The sequence below is a fragment of the Stenella coeruleoalba genome, assembly GCF_951394435.1.
Source record: "Stenella coeruleoalba genome assembly, chromosome: 18".
Lineage (NCBI taxonomy): Eukaryota > Metazoa > Chordata > Mammalia > Artiodactyla > Delphinidae > Stenella > Stenella coeruleoalba.
Window position 1 is genome coordinate 2,457,414 of NC_137164.1, and position 20,973 is coordinate 2,478,386.

Below are 20,973 nucleotides of genomic sequence, written 5' to 3' on the forward strand. Positions count from 1 at the left end.
AGATGGAACACAGGATCGCCATGGAACATTTCTAAACTAGTTTGGTTCTCATAGAACGTGTGTACATGTCAAAAAAAATGACGCCGATGATAAAGTGAGGTCGAGAAGAACAATCAAAGAGAAAGTATGGGGAATAGAACCTTTTAAACAAAAGGTGTAAATCAGATCTTTTTGCTCCTCTGCTATAATGGAATCCTCCCTAAAGTTGTTTCTAGCTTCATTCTACAGAGTGATCAGGAATTTCTCCTTGCTTAGAATAAGAACTTTTAGATGGGCTGTATTCTAAGATGTGTTACATAAACCTGTCTTCTTAAGTACATTATACAGTGTAACTTAAATTTCCATTAAAGGTGCAAGGCCATGCTTATGAACGTACCCACGGATACACACGGATAGCCCTACACCCTAAGCGCTTACCGACCGTCCAGTGCTCATAATTTTAGTGACCTCGCAAAACGGCCCTTGTTTCTTTTCCAACTTCCGAACCGACTGAGAAGCAGACACAAGTGAAAAAGATGAAGATCAAAATATCAGCTTTAATGGTAAAGTTGGATTTGCAGCAAAATGGACTTGCTAAGACCTTTCAGCAGAACAACCCCGAACCTCTCCCACCCCTGCAGGCTCCGACTCCGCAGCCCGTACACGAGTTCAGGTCCCCCCACCCTCCCGGGCACCCCCAGGTCAGTCTCCACTTGTGCGCGGACAGGGAAGCAGGGTGGGAGCTCCTGCGAGGCTGGGTCGATTTGTATTGGTTCTCGTCCCCTCCCTTCCCTGATCCAACACGCCTCTTCTCCCTTGGCTTTAGCTGGCTTCTCCGTATTGTAAATGCCACTGCAAATTGGCTGTGGTTTAATAACCGAACAAACTTTGGGTCACGTATAAACAAGCGGGTGGAACGAGCGGGTCTAAGGGCACCGAGGACACAAGGTGGATTCTGAGCTGACAGTGCGGCTTCACCTTTTGTCCTGGGCTTTGTATCCAGAATAAATGAGGGCACTTCCCGGGCCACTTAGCAGCTACAGGAGAAACAAGCCCAAATTTTAAACACACAGCTCTTATTTTTCAGTAAAATGTACCTCGCGTTGGCTTTGGTATCCAAGTCTTCCCCAGTCTCGCCCACACCTGACAGCATGGGGGGCCCGGGACCGGCTTCCAGACCGATGAAGGAGTGATGACACTTTAGGCCAAACTTGTCAAAACAAGATAAATGGAGAAGAAGCGTCAGAAGTCAGAGTTTTAGGAAATTCCACCTGCCGACTGCAGCTCCTGCCTGTGGGGTGCGTGCCCTGCAGGTCGCGGACCTGCCGGCCTCCGCGATGGCGAGTCAGCTCCTGGAAGGAGAGCTCTTCCCAGGTCTGTGTCCGTGTGTCTCCTGCCGGTTCTGTCTCTGGTAGAAGCCGGAGTCATACATGACTCATTAAAATCTCATCTAACTGCTGTTTTCTACTAGCTTTTATCCTTGAGGTCTGCAAAATATTGGAAGGACAGAAGATGTCAGCTGGTGCTAATGAAAGACAACCCCACCAGTCCCCAAAGCAGACCTGTTCTCTTTATTTGACTGAACGCTATTTGAACATTTTCCCATCATTCTCAGGCTCGTCACTGGTCTCCCCCCGGAGGCTGTGGAGCATTCCGCCCTTCCGCTCACGGGGAAGCACAGAACCCGCTCCCGAGTGCAGAAGGCCTGTTCCAACCCCTTTCTCAGGAGCAGCTATGCCCACACCAGCTGGCAGTTTCCACCTTCTTTTTAATAAAAAAAAGCAAAATAGGGGAGCCTAATAAAAAAATAGTTCAGGTCCAAAATTCCTTACCCTGAATTTCAAAATCTAAAAAGTTCCAAAAAATGAAAACTTCCCATATACATCTACTGCAAACTATGGGTGGCAAAACCTGACCTAAATTTAGATGAGGCTACTTCTCACGTCTGTGTAGTTTACTGTGGGTGGGTATTCATGGTCTCACTGCAGAAATACTAATGTGTTTGATTAAAGGGAGCTGCCCAACTCTGATGGAAAAGCCCCATTAAACCCAGTTTATATGCACTGGTATTAATGTTCTAAAATCCAAATTCTGAAAAACATTTGGATGCAAGGGTTTCATATAAGGGACTGTGGACCTGTATTTTTTCTTTTAAAGGAAGTCTAGAAAAAAACACAAAACTCCACCTAGATCAACTACCACAAAAGCCAGACAGGGTGTTCTGTGTACATTTTAATATCCAAAAGCAATGAAACATATTCCAAGTGTCGAATCTTGAGTTTTAAAGTAGCAAGAACTTAAGATTAAGTCCCAGGCAGCTGGAGACCCAGCGTTTGGCTCGCCCTGGAACAGAGAATTCCAAGCCTGGTCTGCCGGATTTAGAAGACTTGTGCCTGAGGTGTAAAGACGAACATGTCCTACCTGTTAGGGCTCAAGTGTGAATTGGCCCCAGGCACACAGCCCTCCCCTGAGGTAAGGTCGGCATCAATCCAGCCTCTACCTAGAGAAGAACCATATTTAACGTATTTCCAAATACATATGTATACCACATATGTCAACTAATTTTATTCCCTAGAAAGGCGAAATAAAATCAACTCTTAACAAAATCAGTGAGCACCTAATAAACCTAGTATATGTCAGGTACTTTATATTCAATCATAAGAAAAGGAACCTATTAAAATTCCACTATAAAATATATAGGAAAGTTCTATCCTAGTATTTCCAATAAACACACAAATACACACAGGTCAGAACTTCATATAGGAAGATATTAGGTTTGATTGTCAAGGAACTGTTTCTCAGGAAATACCAGCTACAATGATTTCATATGTACATTTGCTTTATTAAAATTGTGGCACTTAATATAATAGCAGAAATGATCACATGGCTTCACATCCAGAAGCAATACAATAGTGGAGGCGCAAACATTCCTTATTACCAATAAAAGTAAAAAAGTTTTAATATGTTCCATAAGCCCTTAATGCATCAAATATTATATTTAGCATCATTTACAGCCAGCACACTTATAGAAACTAATTATCATCACCTTTCTTTTACATTCTGCAAAAGAAGTATGTTCGTAGGACATTCAAACATGATAAAAATTAAATGTCAGTTCTGAATCGTTCACGGGGAAAACACAAGCTGATAATCCCTATTTTATAACTTATTAGATATTGTCACATGATTTTACAATTTTTTAATGCCTTCAAAGTGAAATCCAAAAAACTCCACTAAGTGCCATGTTGAAGGACAAAAAATGTTTACTGCAGCACCTTTAGACAACGAAAGGTCACATCCTGTTCAGCCACACTATATAAATTATGACGTTCGTGGAAAATATGTACAAACAAACATAAAGCAAATGTTCTAACAGGTGACAGATGTCGCTTTGGCAGGCGGTTCTTGGAAGCAGTATTCACATCCAGAGGCCAGAACGGCCACCACTGGGGTCTCCCACGTGCTACCTTCACGAACCAGGAAGCCTGTAAACCCAGGGCGGGAGGACATCCAGAACAAGGATGTAAAGTGTACTCAGTGCGTCCCAGCAGTACCGTCTGCAGAGTCTCAATCAAGTAATATTCAGGAGTAAAGTACTGTACCATGTTATACATGTACTGAGGGTCCAATAGGTAAAATTGCAAAAAATTCATGATCGGATCCAGCTGATAAGAAAATAACACACCCAAGAGGATCCACGTAAAGAGATAATAAGCTCCAAAGACTTAATTCCCCTTATTTGTTTAAACCAATGATATGTCCAGTGTTTCATTAGCTCCTTCAAAAAATACTACATGGAAGACATAAAACTAACTTCACCCTAACCAGAGACAGAGAGACTCTTATCTAACAAACTGCTGAGCTTTGGTTGTATAAAGTGCAGTCCAACAAGCCGCCACCGCAGCCGGCCAGCTGCCTCCAGCAATTCCACAGTTCACCACCAGCCTCAAAATAGTTCTTAGATCCAGTTAACGTCTTCTGTTGAAATTCATGTTAATAACAACTCCAAAATTCTCCCCAAACAGTCTGCAGTGTGCTTCGCAATTCCTAAATAACTGGCAAGGAAGCTTAAGGACAGCAATTCATACTTGTGCTACAACACATCCGAGACCTAGCTCTGCTTTTTCTTTAAATGCGTTCACACTTTCTGTTGTATAAAATTTTCAAGTTTTATGATGATACAGGCAGTACATTCCATCACTCTCATGGCAACCTCAGAAGTGAACCTGTCGTTCGGGATCTGTGGGAAAGGCAGCAGATCGGGGTACCTTGTTTTTAAACTGTCTACACCGTAAGCTTCCAAGGTGTGGACGTCATTCGTCAGGCCTTCCAGATGCTCACTGTATTCCTCTATTTTCTGCGCGAGTGCAGTCGGCTTCACGTCTTTGTCGGACTTGCCCCGCACAGCATAGTCGGCGGCGATCAGAGCCAGCTTGGTAGAGAGGAAACATTTGAAGCACACCCATTCGTTGGCGTTTTTGTGGAGGTCATTCCTGGCGGCTGAGAAATTGGCTCTGGCTTGTCGTAGCCATCTGCGTGCTTCGACTGGGTTACCGACTGACTTGAAGGTGGGGGGAACAAAGAACCTCGGAGAGTAAGTCTGTCCGGCTGAAGGTGGGCATTTTTCCTTATTTTGTTGTTGCCTTTCAGATTTATGGCTCGTTGCTTCTTGATTCCATGAAGTGTAGAATCTCTGAAATGAGTACTTCTCTGACTGAAATCGGGATGCTGAGGTTGAAAACGTTCGCCTCGAGGCTCTGTCTGCATTTTGATCTAGAAAAGCCTGTTTCTCTAATCTGTTAATTTCATTCTGCAGATGTTTAAAAACTTCATTAGCAATGTCATGATTCTCTGGGTTTTTGTCAGGGTGCCACTTCAAATACAACCGCCTAATAATCTTTTTTCTTTCAGATTCTGGAAGCTTCCAAGCTTGCTCCACCACTGATGTCACTTCTTTTAAAATTTCTGGTAAAGAATTCACCATAAGCTTCTTGGGGGAATGATGCTTCGAAGATGAGGTCTTGTGGCTCTCCCTACCAAAGAAAAGAGGAGGGATGCTTCGTAGACCAGGGGCCAGGAACTCTGTAGGGCTGGTGGGTGTGGAAGGGGCACTGTCTCTGCTCTGAGAGCTTTCCTCTGGCCTTGAAAACTTATACAGATCAAGAGAGCTAACTATTTTATATTCACTATAACCAATATCAATCTGATATATCTTTCCTAGAAAACTAGAGTTGTCAGCATCTTCTCTTTCAACTTCCTGTACAATAATGGCGTATGTATATGTCGGCTGGTACGACCCATAGATCTCCCCACCTTCAGCATCAACGAGGTACCCGACGTATTCCCCGGGATAAAAGACATTCATTGGGTCCATAAGCAGAGTGTAATGAATCTCAGCAGGTATCGGAGTGCCGGGCATTGGAAGTTCAAGTTTCGATGGTTCTGAAGAGTCGTATTTCACTCCTAAACTGTCGAGTTTCTCACTGATCCTGTAAATATCATTGCATCCTAGCATAGCAATTAGATATGAAGTGTCGGAAATCAAATTGTCGGTTGCTGATTTAAGCGTCATTGCCAAGGCTAACAGGAAGTTAATGTCTTTACTGTCTGAATGCTGTATGTAGAGCAGGATGACTGCATTCCCAAACCTCTTCAGGAAAGCAAAAGTTTCACTTCTGCTCTGAGGAATAGGATTGAAACCTTTAACTCTTAATGTTGTCTGAAGCTTCTCGAAACAGGACACTTTCAAGCCTTCTCTTAGAGCTTTGCAGAGTCGCACGGCTTTCTCCTCGTTGGCCAGAAAAGCGTTATCGTTTTCATGCTTCATGATTCTGATCAGGCCTGTGATGAACTGTTCAGAGGACAGGAGTAACTGCAGCCTGCCCTGAAGAGAGCACAGCGCTCCAAACTGGCAGACCCTGGGAGTCTCCTCATCCAACTGCTCCTCGAGGATGCTGCTCAGCAGACGAGGTCTGAGTTTCTGAGGAAAGAGCATAGTCAGCTTAGTGTGGAACCCGTGGTCCTTCCCCAAGTAGCACTGGCTGAGATCCACCAGCATCTGCACACCGATATTGCCCTGGATCCTGCTCTTGTAATGCGGGGCGTCATCAAACACCAGGATGTTGGACTTCACCAGCCTCCCATCCTGGCTTGGCAGGTAGAGTGCAAGGTCCCGGATGTTCTCGAGATCGCCCCGCACCTTCACCGAGTCATTCTGTAGACTCTTGAACAAGCCAGAAACGACTCTCTTAACGGTGCGCATTTCATTAGGATCTAACTGTTTTCCTTCAGAATTTTTGAATATGCGGCTCAGCACTTCAACATACTGCTTGGTTGAAATGATATCTTCAGTGCCTAAGTGTTTGAACAGCTGGTGGAAGGTGCCCAGTTCTAAAGGCAGCTTGTATAGATACGGTTTAAAATCAGACTCGTACTCAAGATTGATCACCACCTCCTCCGGCTTCAGAAGCTTCCAGCCATCTTCCACCATCACAAAAGCAACACCCCGCAGCTGAAAACGGAACTCCCTTTTCTCTGCGCTGAGAAACTCGTATATGCTCCTTAAGACCTTTGCCCTAGTCTTGACCATGTCTTCATCCAGAGTTGTGATGTTGCATATGTTCCTGCAGTTATTGATGACCTTATCCAGAGGGGGGTCCAGGTTCACATTCAGCATACTTAAAACCTGCTCCAGCTGTTCTTGTGGACCAAGGTCACTCCCTTCTTGTTCTTTGATGCTCAAGGGGGTGGCTTTCTCTGGAAGAATAGGGCATGACGTCCATAACAGCTGGAGCACGTCGCACTGCTTGAATTTTGGATTCACCTGTGCTCCATTGAACTTTATAAGAGGAAGCGTTCCGTTTACCTCTTGATACTGAGGATGAAATCGAATGAATTCGGCAGGGGCCCGCTCGGGACATAAGAATGGTATTAAAGACAGTTCTTTCAAAAAATTTCCAGATAACAAATCCATCCGTTCTTGGAATATATGGTGGAGAAGGATATCGACTGTATTTTGCAGTGTTTCTTTAGACCAGTTTTCTGTATTAGCCCTCACACTGATCTCCTTAGCAAACTGTAACAACTGCTGCTGAGAAAGGATGTGTTTTAGTCCGATATTTCTTAAGAATTCTACCCAGGATGTCATAAATGCAACTTGATTTTTGGGTTTTATAAGTTGTTCCAATTTTTTAAAGAAGTCCTTAGGAATAAACAATTTTTCGGGAAGCATAACTTCAAAAACTCTCACAGTTCTATCATAGAAATGTTTGGCTTGCTTTAGTCGACTGTTAGTGTCATGGATTATCAATAAACTTTCCAGTTTTTCGAAAAGTTGTTCCTTGATCTCTGACAATTCTTCAATACTTGAGAGTCTATTCTTAAGATAGATCAAATGCTCTAATTTTGCATCATAAGAGAGATTTTCGATTTTTGGTAAGAGGTGTTTCAAATAGACCTCAAGATCATCTACAGGCACACAACCTAGCACCTCATATAGTTCTTTTAAGTGTATTTTTTCTTCAAGAAATGCAGAGGACGATGATTGTGTCCATTTTTCCACTTCAGCGGAAGGAATACTTTTTGTAAGCACATAGCATGTTCCAAATTTCGCAATGCTCATATAGCGACCACTGATGGATTTGTAGCATGGGAGTGACTTCAAAATTTTTACGTCATCTTGGGACATCAAGTGATTCAAATTGCAGTTGAAATACATCAAAAGTGCTTCAAAGTCACTTTCCACTAATTTTTCAGTTCTAAAAGTTGAGGTTTGGACCATATAATGCACAGCCTTCAAAATGCTTGTGGGGCTCTCTATGTTTGCTGTGTAACATGACAACAGAGGAACAAATGCACTGTCTTTGGAGCAGATTTTGTTCAAAGCAAGCTGAATACAGCCAGCTTTCATGAGAGCATGAAAAACCTTGTCACTCTGGCCATTTGGAAAGACTGCAATATGCATGAGACTTAGAGGAAGCAGAACATCACCTTCAGGAACTACAAGCTGATTGGCTGACACAGTAAACTTTGTTCCAGGGAGCAATGCCCAGTCTTTTAGGGTGTCAACAACAGTGTCAAAGGTTGCTTTTGTCTCTTCTTGATCCTCTTTCACATTTACGGATTCACTGATAAAATGCCATGCGCTCTTAAGCCAAGACTCACTTGTAAAACTGTCTTTCCACTTTGTGCAACTTTTGGTCTTATATTCACGGGGCAACACAGAGGATAACAAGTCAGCAAAGCTGGAAATGTCAAACACTTTTGCAACTTTACAGTTCAGTAAAATATTACTGTACTTCAGGTACAATGTATTCATGAACAAGTCTTTGCGGGATGGAATCAATTCATGGTATGTTGTTAGAAACTTGGGTCGTTTTGCATCAAAAGTTTGCAAAACACTGTCTAATGTAATGAGAAGGGGCAGTCCCTCCACTTCAATCCCGTTTTCTTCTGCATCCTTAAAACAGTAATCAACTAAGAGTTTTAAACTGTGAAAAAGTTTCAGGTTAGTCTGCTGGAGACGACAAGGCAGCTTCCCAATATGGCAATTAGTATCGGGAGAGGAAAACGTCATTAAAAAAGATCGCACGTCAGCAGGGGTGACATAACTAACAGGAATATCGGCGTCTATCAGACAGTGGTACAGATTAGCAGTTTCATCACAGTTATAAACCAAGTTGAAGCCAATTTCCAAAAGCAGGTGTTTCAGCCTATAGACATTCTCTGCCACTGTTTTGCGTGTGGTGATGTTATAGTCTGCATTTTTAAGGTGGTGTAATTCATCCTGCAGCAAATTGTCAAAAAATGGTCTAGTTTTATTTGAAGTCGACATATTAATCCAGGTGATTATAACTGCAGAGTGCAGGTCGGAGCCATCAATGTTCGGAGCCCGCACAACGGGTAAAAGGCGCTTCATGTCCTCGTAGATGCAGCTGTAAAGTGCTTTCACCAGACAGTATAAATCTGGCTGTAGATCAAGCCTGTTGACTGGGAAGAATGACAAAAACTTCTTTAAGGTGTCCTTTACAACATGAATAGGCGTGTTCTGTAAGACCGATAACGTCGGGTCAGAACCAGGGAAATAGCGCTTTTTTAACTGGATTAATAACTCGACGTACGCGGGAGCGATCAGGGCCGTCATTAAGCTGTTGTTCCAGTCACTCCGAACACCCACCCCATTGTCATCCCGCCACAGGTTCCTCCTGGCTGAATCGAGAGCAAAGTGGCCATTCACATGAAACGGTAACCCCGTCTCTAAAGAGAGGGGCAGAAAGCAGAAGGCCCTGTGGGGCTTTTTGTAGTTGTGGGTGATGCAGGCAGCTACCCCACCACGTGGGAAGAGAGTGATATCTTGGTTCTTGTGAGCTGATATAACGCTCTTAGATACTTTCTCCATACTTGAAAAACCTGATCTATTACAAATTAGCCAGGTGGTAAGGTTTCCCTCAGAGTCCTCCGTATCCATAGTGTAGGTGATCTGCTGAACTGGTATGTCCTTGAGCGGCCTCTTTTTAGTGACACTGTCAATCACAAATGCATGAAACTGCTTCCTTTTCAGCCTGTCTCCATCGGTGATGTTGCCCTTCACAGAATACAGCACGTTTAGGGCTCCCGTAGCTTTATCTATTTCACAAATAGAAATTTTTTCCATGTGATTAAGAAACATTAAAAGTTCAGCCCCATCTGACCGCAGTTTGTCCAAAAGATTCTGGACCATTCTGTCTGATGATGGAACTGAAGAAATTTCTGAAACTTTTGCCATTTCTGCATTACGAAGAGGAAATCGAAACATTGTGCAATTATCCAGTTTAAAGTGGGTTCCCAGATAAAGATCCAGAACATCTGAGAACTGTGTCCTAAAATCTGCATCCAAATCTCTAAACATGCGTCCAGGACTAACAGATGTGGCTCCTGGTGCGTATCTGGCATGAGGATCAAAAATACACAGGATGTCATTGCCGGAAATAAAAGAAGGGCAGTCTGTAATGTGATACACAGAATTGAATCCTATTCCGTATTGTCCAGTTTTACACGGATTTCCTTCCTTGGTGCCTTTCCCGAGGTTCTGAATCCCTCTGACATCGTCTTCTGTGAAAGGCTGGTTGTTGTACACACACAGTGCTGGCCCCTGCAAGGGGGCCCACTTGTCGTCAAATATCCTATCAACTGGATGCTGTCGAGGGTCAAACACAAAACAGATTTCTGTAGCCTTTGCATCATCAGCATTCTGAAGAAGTTCTTTCAGCATTTCCTTTTCTGAAGGATAGGCATTAAGGATACTCTTAATTCTGCTGGTCAGTTTTTCCTTCTGTCCAAATTCAGTGCCCAGTGTTGTAAAGCAGATGTTGGACGCATACCTTTCTAAGGCTTTATGCCGCTTTGGTACTGCTCCTAGTTTCACAGCCACTTCCCTCGGTATATCTGCATGACAGTATTTTACAGTGCTATCCTTTACTTTTATCCAGGGACAATCATTGTAGCATAAAGATTTTGCAGGGAGAAGCTTAAGATTAGTATCTGGCAATAATATTTGGCCATAATTTTTCTCACAAAATTCTTGTTTCTTTTCTCTAATGAGACTCCATATTCCTTCACTGATTATTCGCCGGCAAAGCTGAAAATTCTCTTCTGTTATTTGTTTTGTTTCTTTTTCTTGAGCAATAGATTCCAAAACAAGGGCAAAATCTTCAACAGTAAAAGACTGCCTCACACCCACACTTTCAAAAAGTTCACGGAAACTATTTTTATATTTATTAGGCAACTGATAAAGGTATGGGGCTGCTTCAAAATTCAAATGAAAAGCAATTTTTTCTGAGTCAACGTATGCACTCTCAACTAGAATGAAGCTAAACGTTTTTAACTTTTCAATAATTGATATCTTAGTGATGTCACTTTGCATCATTGCTTCATGAAGGTATTTGTAGCAAGCATTGGTGATGTTCTCCTGGTACAATGTGATTCCATCATCAACTGATTTTGCAACTTCTCTCAATTGGTTTATGACCAGGTCAACTGTGGGCTTCCGCAGTAACCCCAAAAACTCTTTAACAGCCAGTGGCACTGAACCGCAGCCTCTGAAGGAATGTGAATTTTCGTTTAGAACTGGCTGCAAAAGACAAACTATATCCTGATGCTCAGCTGTATAAAGGTCAGTTGCTGCAAACATGGTTTCAGGCTTAAAACTGTTACCTTTCCAGTCCAAAGAAAAACCTGCTGGTTTTGTGAGAAATGGGAGGAAGGGGATGGTTTGATATTTTGCAGCAAAATCCTTTGCTCTAGGATCCCTTATTTTTAGTTTTTCATCAATAAGACTTAACAGGATGCTACTTCTTAGACAAGCAGCACCGTGATCACTTTTATTAATTTCAGCTACTGACTCGGCACGTTCTAGCATGTCATCCCATAAAATATCATCTTTTGCCATACCTAACTGGACGAGTTTAATCAGAATAATAGGATTTAGGTAGTCCTGAGTAGAGCCGTAAGGAAATCGTCCGTCTTTAGTATCAAATAACTTTGCAACCCGTCCTTCAGGGTGGATTAATCTTGATGGTAAAACCAGAGGATGCCCCTCCAGCGAGCAAGGGATACATGGAGTAACACGAAGAATTCCTGAGAACTCATCAACTTTCTCATTCAGAACAAAATTCATTAAAGGATCTCTGAGTTCTGCTTCAATTTCTTGAATATTTGGAAAAAACACTTCTGAAAAAAACTGTTTCTCTGAAAATGTATTTTCAAGCAGTATCTGTTTGCAGCCAGCTTCTTCAAATCCTAATTTTACTGAAGAAGGAAGTTCAACAGCACAGAGGTTTTTCGACCCAGTCTTCTTGAGGTATTTCAAAAATATCTTGAAGGCTGCTGGACCAACATCTCTTCTCTTAAGTATACAGTCATCTAGAAATCTCACATTCTTCATGGAAACCCATGTGGATCCATCAGAGAAGACTCTTGTCAATTCCTTCCCTTTCCCGTGAGCTATATCTTCATAAAACCCTTGACAAATTACAGAGAAGTCATCATGAACCAGATCAGGGTCAGGCCACACTGCATGGTAAGTATAGTCCATCAGCTCCCCACTCATGGCCAGGTCACGCAGGATGCTGAGTGCCTCTAGGTAAGCTTTCACAACCACATGTCTCATGAAGGTGGTGTTCCAGCGTCCTTTCGTGTCTGTCTTCCAGATCTCTTTCCTGTTTGAAGTAACAGCAAAGCACCCGTTGATGTGAACCGGCAATCCTGTTTTGATTCGTAGGGGCAAATAGCAGAACACCTCCCCAGCCTGTGGTCTCACAGCCCACTTCCCGTCCTGGATCTCAGCCAGAAAAACTCCCACAGCCCCACAAGGAACCACTCCCAGCCTTCTCCCGCTCTCACTCAGGGAAAACTTGAGAGCCTCTCCTGTATCCATGCAGGTACAGATAAGCCACACGGTACACTCCATTGTTTTTTGTGGTAACTCATCCGATGGCTTTTTGGATTGGCCGGACTTAGCCATTTCAAAGAGAGCAGCTGGGTCATCATCTGGACCTCTAAAAAGTGGCGACTGTAAATCAGCAATCCTTCTGAACACGTGGTGAAATTCCTCCACTGTGATCTGAAGGATGCAAGCGGACTTGGGTGCATCAGCGGGGAGCTTCTTGTTACTGCTGTCGCAAGTCTTCATGAGCTTAGCAGCTTCTTTTAAAACACTGATGACAGGTGCAATCAATGCTTTGGAAGAGCACAATTTTTTTTTAATTATGATTGTATCTTGAGCTAAGCTGGGATTGGTTTCCTCAATTTTCAAGTACTTCAGATACATTGAGGTTACACTCTGAGTGAAAATGATAAGCCTGTGTCCACAGAGACTGAATTCATCCACAAGAGAGTAAATATCTGCTGTGTTGTAGCAGGTACTGCTAACTTCACTCACTTTGGCTTCCTGCTGAGTTCTAAAGGACAGTCGGAACAGAGTCCCACTATAGCTGTAAGGTGCTTCCACGGTCAGAGGTAACTGACAGCCAAATACGTCCATGAATGGTTTGAACTGATTAGGAAATTTCCTAAGTCTTTTCTGCTGTTTACTCCAATTAATTTTGATCCCGGGATTAGATCTGTCTTTAATGTGTTTACTGATGTGGTTTATGTTGGGATCAAACATTATCATGAATTCTCGACTCATGATGATGGGAATGTCGGTGATGTGGTACACGGAATTAAACCCAAGACCAAATTTCCCAACTTTGTCAACTTCTGCCCTCTTTAAAGATTCCCCTAGCCTTGTTATGTTCACAAAGTCCGAATCTGAGAATTGAGAGTTGTTGAACGACCACAGAGCCGGCCCATGACACGCTGCCATCCCCGGGTCCAGGAGATTCTCTCGAATGTCCATGTTTCTTCTCATGTCAATCATGAAGCTGCATTCTGTTGCATTTGCGTCGTCAGCATTTTGAAGAAGTTCTTTAAAGATATCTGACACTGAAGGGTATTCTTCCAGAATATTTTTAATTCTTACAGTCAGTGGTTCTCTTTGTCCTGACTGCTCGAAGCCCATGTTTTCGGGGTTGATCAGTCTTGTACTGAGGCATGGGACTTTCAGCCACTCTGCAGTTTTCATGGGTATGTCCTCATGCACCAAAATGATTGGTTCCACGGAATCTTCCAGTAAGTCATTCAGGTCATCAACTTTGATGTCACAGTAACAGCATTCATGAATTGGCTTCATGATGAGCTTGGAAGGATCTCTGCTATGATGTATAGGAACTGGTGTGTTGAGGCTTGCTGGAATCTGATTGCTATAAAGCCATCGGATGATATTCAACATCAGATGAAGATTCTGTTTGCTTTCTTGGTCACTGAGGTCTTGGCCGCTTTTGAGGTACACCTTCTGAATGACCATGGAAATGTGATCTGGCGTCAGCTCCTCTACTGAACCGCAGGCCTTGAACAGCTGGTGGAACTTTGCCATGGTCTTAGGCACACTGTGCAAATAAGGCTGAAGGTCAAGATCATAGAACGGTTTTATCACAGCTTGGGCGAGAGGACAGAACTTTTTGCCAGTCCAAACCCATGGAAATTTTAAGGCTCTAAAAGCATCCTTCCCTTCATTTAAATGATCATGCATGAATCCATAAATTTCGAGCAAAATGTGCTGGAACTGATAGTAGTCTTCATCACTAAAGGTGTTCGAAGTATACCAATCGACAACAATTTTAAAGTGCTTTAAGACAGCATTGATACCAGGTTTTGTGAAGATACCTAAAGCTTCTTCCAAGTTCACGTGGACACTCTCAACAAGAGGAAGTGATGAGCCGACCAGAATGGCATGGGCCGCGTCGCACATGTCCGCGGGGGCACAGAGATCCCAGAGATCCCCTTTCCAGACTAAGGATCCTGGGTAGTTTGGAGGCCTTTGCTTGCAAGCTGGAGCCCATTTTATTCTCTTCAGGGCCATCTTCCCTTCAGGTGACTGCAGCAGGGCGTGGTTCTTATTTAAGACCAGTAAGAGCGTTCTGGCTTTCTTCAGGAGCATTTCCTGATTTGGACAAGAGCTGGCCTGTAGAGCTTCAATTTTTTTAGCCACTTGCACAACATCTTTCTCTTTGAGACTGGCTTCGTTTTTTAAACCAATCTGTCTTAAAGAGTGAAGAATATCTGGTGAGGTAAAAGCTGAGGGTGGGAAACAAGTTTCCTCTTCATCATAGAAGAGGTCCTTTAACACTTCCACATCAGGGTCAAAGAGCTCACTGGCCGACACCAGCCGCTCCTGTGAGATCTGAATGAATTTTAATGGCATTAGCCAATCAAGCACATTTGGATTCTCATTTTTAAGAGAGGATAGATTCTCGAGGACCCACAGCATAAGGTGTGTCATCTCCTCGTGTGAATAAAATGCATTTTCGATGTCTTTTAAGATAAGCTTTAGGCAGCTGGTGGTCTTTACCTTCTCCACCTTGAGCAGGTTTGCCAGGCGGATGGTGGCCTCGTCACTGCTGTCCACGACTGAGATGGAGAGCCGCAGGCCAGCCGGGAGCCTGGATGTGTGGTGCAGGACCCTGCAGCCCTTCAGCTTGGTGTAGGAGGAGATCCCCTGACTGGATGAATAGTTAATGCGCTTGAATATTGTCAGTTCCTGAATTACTCTTTTCTCCTTTTCACTGCTATCAGTTAAGTTAGCTAAGAACTTCCTTAGGGCATCTTTGTGCGTTGGAAGGAGCGACGCAACCTGGTTGCACAGCTTCTGCAGAGGCATCTTCTCCATCATCTGCAGAACAGCACTTGGGGATGGCGAATGAATGTATTTTTTAATAAGTGGATGTTGTATGGAGGCATCTAATTGCTTAAGGACAATCCCTCCAAGTTTTTGTACAACGTCAGCTAAAAATTCTGGGAGCTGTGCTTCAGATTCATCATCTAAAATGACTAATGAGGGGATCCTGAGTCTGATGAGTTCCACACACGTCTGACCTTCTTCTAGTGCGGTTCTAGGGATTAGTGGCATCTCATCAAATAAAGTCAGATCCTCTGAAAAATGTATATAGAGATTCTTCCACACCATTTTAAGCCATGAAATAGACGGGTGCTTTTTGTCTTCATCACATGGATACCACTGAACAATCAACTCCCTGCCAGGCCAGAATGTGTTCACTACTTCTTTGATAAGACGTGCAAAACGTTCTGGGTTTAGAAGCTGTAGCTGAGTACACGGTCTTCCTGTGAATCACATAAAGAAATGTTATGAATACATACAATTCTACTGTAACTTACTTAACTTTCTATTCTCATAGATTAGACAGATTAAATAGTACTAGAAAGTCATTCTGAGAGTTTTAAGTACACTGTGAAAACGCAAAAATAGGGCATAACTGGGCTGATCACACATAAATCCGTATTTATAATAGCCTGTGGGAGTGATAGTTCTCTCTGGAGAAAGTGCTTATTTTAAATAAATATCTAAAATGCATTTAGATGTGTTTTAAAAATTATCCTATAATGCCCTGCAAATAGAATCAACATGGAAAATAATTTTTAGTGGCGATTTGTTCACAAATAAAATCACCAAAGAAAATGTGGATAAAGCTTAAATAAATACCCTTTTATTTAAGGGTAGGTAATTTATAAGGAGGCCCGGTTTCCAGGAGCCGGGTGGCCACAGGATAAAGCAAGGCCCAAGTGAGCGCACGGGGGCTAGCACCCTGTCCCAGCTGACCAAGGCTGCCAGGAGCTGAGGCCGCCAGGACACTGGAGCTTCCTCTCCACCAGTTTCCTCTCCACCACAGCCTCTCTGGGACTGGAAGTCTCTCATCTGGAGAAAGGATGAGGCTGAGGTTCTAGCTCTAAGACTGCTCTGTGCACGTGTCCGGGTACGGAGCACAGTCACAACCCTCCGAGGCAGCGCTTACTTGGTACTTAGCACAAAGTAAAGTGTGTTCTTCTGGGATCTGGGCTTTGCAGAAGTGCTTCAGGGACAAGCAACAGGGGAAGCGGGCCCTGCTGTGAAGGCAGGGTTACCCCCAACAAGGCAGCTCCACTCCCAGATGTTTTATAAACTAGGAGACTAACAAGGTTTTCTCTGGGGAAAAAAAGATTTTTGCTGACTTTTAATCAGTGGCCTAGAAAATAACATTTCATTTCTAAGTGCATGTTGTGTTTCAGAGTATTTTATCTGCAATACCAGAAGTAATAAAATTTTAAAATAACACTAGGTACCTATAGGTATGTTATTTGCCCATATAGAGAAATAAAAAGCATCTCAAATTCAATCTTATGGAAAACTAATATTCCATTTTCTCCCTAGGTACACGTAATTTCTAGACTCTTAAAAGACTAATTTTGGCAAGTTATAAAAGGGGGCACACCTCAAGCCCCTTGAAATTTTTCTGTATCAGCATTTGTTAACCAAGGAAGGACACCCTTGTTCCACAGACTCACACATCAGGAAGATGACCTTACTTTCTACCAAGAAAATTATCTTTCATGTTACAATAAGACATTTAAAATTACTGCCATAGAAGTTTAAGCAAGGGCATACTTTTGCAACTTTTGAAGACATCAATACCCACATTCTGATTATTATCAGTTTCTACATTGTGTGACTTAGGGTAAGTCAAGTAGTAATATTTAAGAAGTCATAAAATCTTGTCAATAGTCTGACTAGCATAGCCTTCTCGGTCTGTGAGTCCCATTAAGATATAATTGTTTTAATTAATTTGTTTAATATTCTAAAAAATGCTTACTGAATTGCATTAACTATAATAGAATTTCCAAATCACAAGTAAGGCAAGGATACAATACCAAAGATACAAAAAAGGGTTAGAAATTAAAAATCAGAACACTCAACAAAAAAATCAAATATGCACCACACTGTGTCCTACGTTAGTAATTGGCACATGACATGCATTTTGTAGATAATCCTATCCAATATCCTTGCATGAACTTTGGAACTTATAAAACATGCCTACCTTCAGGAAAGTTATCTAATATCAGTGTATAAATAAAATGCCAATAAAACCCGCACACCACACGTAACATGCGATTAACACCAGTCATGCTCAAATGAAAAAACAGCAGGGAAAACAAAGGAGAGAGAAAATGTAGTAGGACACAATTCTAAGTACAAAAGTCAATTCAATCTGAAGTCCCGATTTCTGTTTATTTCGTATTTAAGCCTTTAGCTTTTACCCTAAAATATAAATGTTAACACAGAAAGAAGTCTGCCTGCCCTGGATCAGAAAGTCACTGAAATTGTAAAGCATCTCCAACAGTATCAGTAAAATAGTTTCACAGCGTTTTAATAAATGACTTGTGTTTCTGTGGCCTAGCCTTTAAAATCATCAGCACTGTCAAAAGAGGCTAAGTAGTACTGTTAGGTGTCCCTGGAGACAGAAAGTGCTTATCTAAACTCTCAGCAGATGTGTCTGTTTAGAAATAGCTCTTCTCAAGGTAGCTTGTGCTTTCCTGTAGATCGGTTCAAGACAATCACATGGACATGCTGAGTCACTGTTCAAGGGCTGCACTACGTTGTTTGTTTGTTTATGTGTTTATGTTCAGTCCTAACTTTGAGAAGGGTTTTCGTCATGAATGGAAACAGGATATTACAGGCTACTTCAAAATAAGGTGAGGGGCCAATTAAATGGTATGCCATCAGTCAGGCAGACCTTCGAAGGAAAAGGAAAAAAGGGAAAGAAAATGAGCACACAGGGAAGGCGAGGACAGCCCGCCGGCAGGCTCAGCACTCCCTCGGGCTCTCTGCAAGCCTGGCGGCAGCACCTAACACCCCAAGGGGGCCAGCGGAAACCTCATTCGACCTCAGAAGGCACGAGCGTCATTCAGAACAGCACTCGTGACCAACTTCTCTCCAGAAGTCATCACTGACACTGCTTCGGCTTCCTAGTTTCCATCCCTAATAGGAGACGGACAACAAGTGGGGAGATGGCTGACACAACCCAGAGTCCCCAGGGCAGGCGCTAACTGTGCAGCCCGCTGACATCAAGATCCTGTCTTCCTCTTTGCTCACACCTTAAAAATATAAGAGTATATAGTCATAGCAGGTGTGGAGGATCAGCTGCTTTTAACACAAGCTAGAAACCAAAGTTAATATTTATATGAATTACCACTATAACAATGACTTGGTTTCTAAATTTATTTCAGCTTCAAGGAAGAGACTGACTCAAAAAATAATGTTTACTAGAAAAAGAATTTCTGTAAAGCAAATCTTACATCCTCTGATCTTCCAAGTGAAACATGAACTGGGGGGAAATAATACAAGTTGAGTCAAAACTTGTTATTAAAAAAAAAAGACAGTCAATAACTGACACTCAGCATTGTGCGAACCGTCAGCGGCCGTCCCTAATGGGAGCTGGCGGCCACTCTACCTTTGCTTGTTCCCCGGGGGCACTAGGCACACTGGACCACGCTCCTCGGCGGCCAGTCCACGCAGGGCCTCTCACTTCATCGGCACAGATCCCAGAACGGATCCCCTCTGACCTTTTTAATCTCAATATTTATGTGCATCATATAATAGGTGTGTGCACTCTCACACTTCCCCATTAAATACCACAGCTTAAAATACCAATTGCAAGATAATTCTTTCATTTGAGACTAAATGTCCGATGAAATGAATGTTTCCAAGTCATTTGAATATGGTTTTATTGTGGTATGTGTAACAACCACCTATATACTCCACTAGTATAGTTTCCTCTCTCCTTTAATAATTACCACCAGAAAAAAAATACTGATATAACTTCTAGCTACTTAGGTAAGCGAAAAACCAGGATTCAAAGAATCAAATGAACAAAAACATCAGGCTACAAATGAACACGTTTAGTCATCATACCTGAGTATCCCCAGAGAAGCTGCTGTGCTAGAATGCAATTAAATCCGTTCTTAGAAAAGGCCAGATTGTCGCAATTCTCACGTGACGGCTACAGGAATTGTTCTGTATCTTAAGATAACAGTTTGCAGACTCTTACACATAAACAAAACTCCAAACGTAGCAGAATGTACATTTAAGATTGAAAGATGTATTTCAATACGAGCTAAAACCAAACTATTAGGCATTCCTACCATTTGTCTGACTCAACTTTTTTTCTATTTATTTCCTTCAAAACCCATTGACCGGCTCCTCTAACTTCTGACTGTCACCCATTTGCTCAGGTAACCTAACACAGAAATAATCTCGATCTGTAATAGGAAAAACAAAACAAAACAGAATCATCGTTCCAACTCTGCAGCTCTAGCAGGTCACGTAAATCCTTCAAATTCTTTCGGCTTCGACGTCCCCAGCCCTCAAAGGAGGGTGACGATTATCTCAGGATTGTGGAGAGCAAAGGAGATACTGAAGACCCAAGAAATCCTGACTCACAGGCACAGTGGGGGGTCTGCCTTTTCGTCCTCGTCCGTGCAACACCATCCCACCTGGCCCAGCCGCGGGGGCTTAGCATTAGCTTGTCACCCAGGCACTGGGAGTACGAAAGAAGTAACAGACGGCCCCTGCTCTCAAGGATTCGTAGTCTGGCACAGTGAAAACGTGCCTGTGACCAGGCAAAGGGGAGCACATGGACTGCGACGGGGTCCAGGCGTGAACCAGAGACGGCCCCTCAGGCCTGCGGTGCCGGGCAGGGCCGGAGACGCGAGAGTGGGAAAGGGAGCCACTTGGAGGAGGCGCGTGGGCTGAGGGTTAGAAGGTGAGGGAAAGTCACAGGGCCAAGTGGAGGAGGGAGCCAGTAGTCTAAGCAAAAGGAACACCGTGTGCAAAACACAGGTATGAGAAAACCTTAATTCAGGTAAAAAAAAATTTACCAAGCACCCACCTTGAAGTGGGCGCTATGCTGCACGGCGGTGACAAATCTCACAGGGTTCTGGTCTCACAGGGTGCAGGGAACTCAAGTTTGTGCACCTGCAAGCGCCTGTGGTGACAAGAACAGAAGAGGGATACCGAGGGGCCAACCACGGGATGCCCCGCAGGCCACACGAACAAGACCGCGCCTGTCCCGCGTCAGGATCTGCTCGAAACCTGCGAGCGGGGCAGGCGGTGATGAGACGAGGGGTGTGGGCACAGTGACGGCGTGTCCCCGAGACAGAGGGCCTGCAGCACAGCCAGAGAAAATGCAATCCCCAGACCCCGGAGACTGGAGAACAAGGATGGCGAGCGAGGGGTTCATTCCTGGGCATGGTAACGGGTGCCTTTCTCAAGAGGAAGGACCAGGCAAAAGGAGAGACAGACGCAGAGAGAGGATGAGGACCCCAGCTGGGAGAATGCCGACCTTGAGACTCCTAAGGAACTCCAGGGGCAGAATGATAGCAGCTGCCACCTCATCACCATTTCTTATGAGCAGGTAGCGTGTTAAACTGTACACGTTCTGTACACATCATCCGATCTTCAGAGAAACGCCTACCACGACTAAAACATTACAATTGAGGTTATCAATAAGCTGCCCCGCTGCGATAATGCAAACTGGATAAAATTCAGTTGGTAAGCTGTGACTGCCTGCCATCCTCCACTCAATCCTT

General features: G+C 43.4%; 1 protein-coding gene across 2 annotated transcripts in view; it reads right to left on the reverse strand.

The window, feature by feature from the left end:
• Positions 1-2,771: 2,771 nt before the first annotated feature.
• The window catches only part of SACS (sacsin molecular chaperone), a 76,720-nt gene continuing 58,518 nt past the window's right edge, over positions 2,772-20,973 (reverse strand). For both annotated transcript variants that reach the window (XM_079903407.1, XM_079903408.1), the window contains one exon: positions 2,772-15,675. In XM_079903407.1, coding sequence (XP_079759533.1) covers positions 4,118-15,675 — 11,558 coding nt within the window. In that variant the 3' untranslated portion in view covers positions 2,772-4,117. The remainder of the gene's footprint in view (positions 15,676-20,973) is intronic.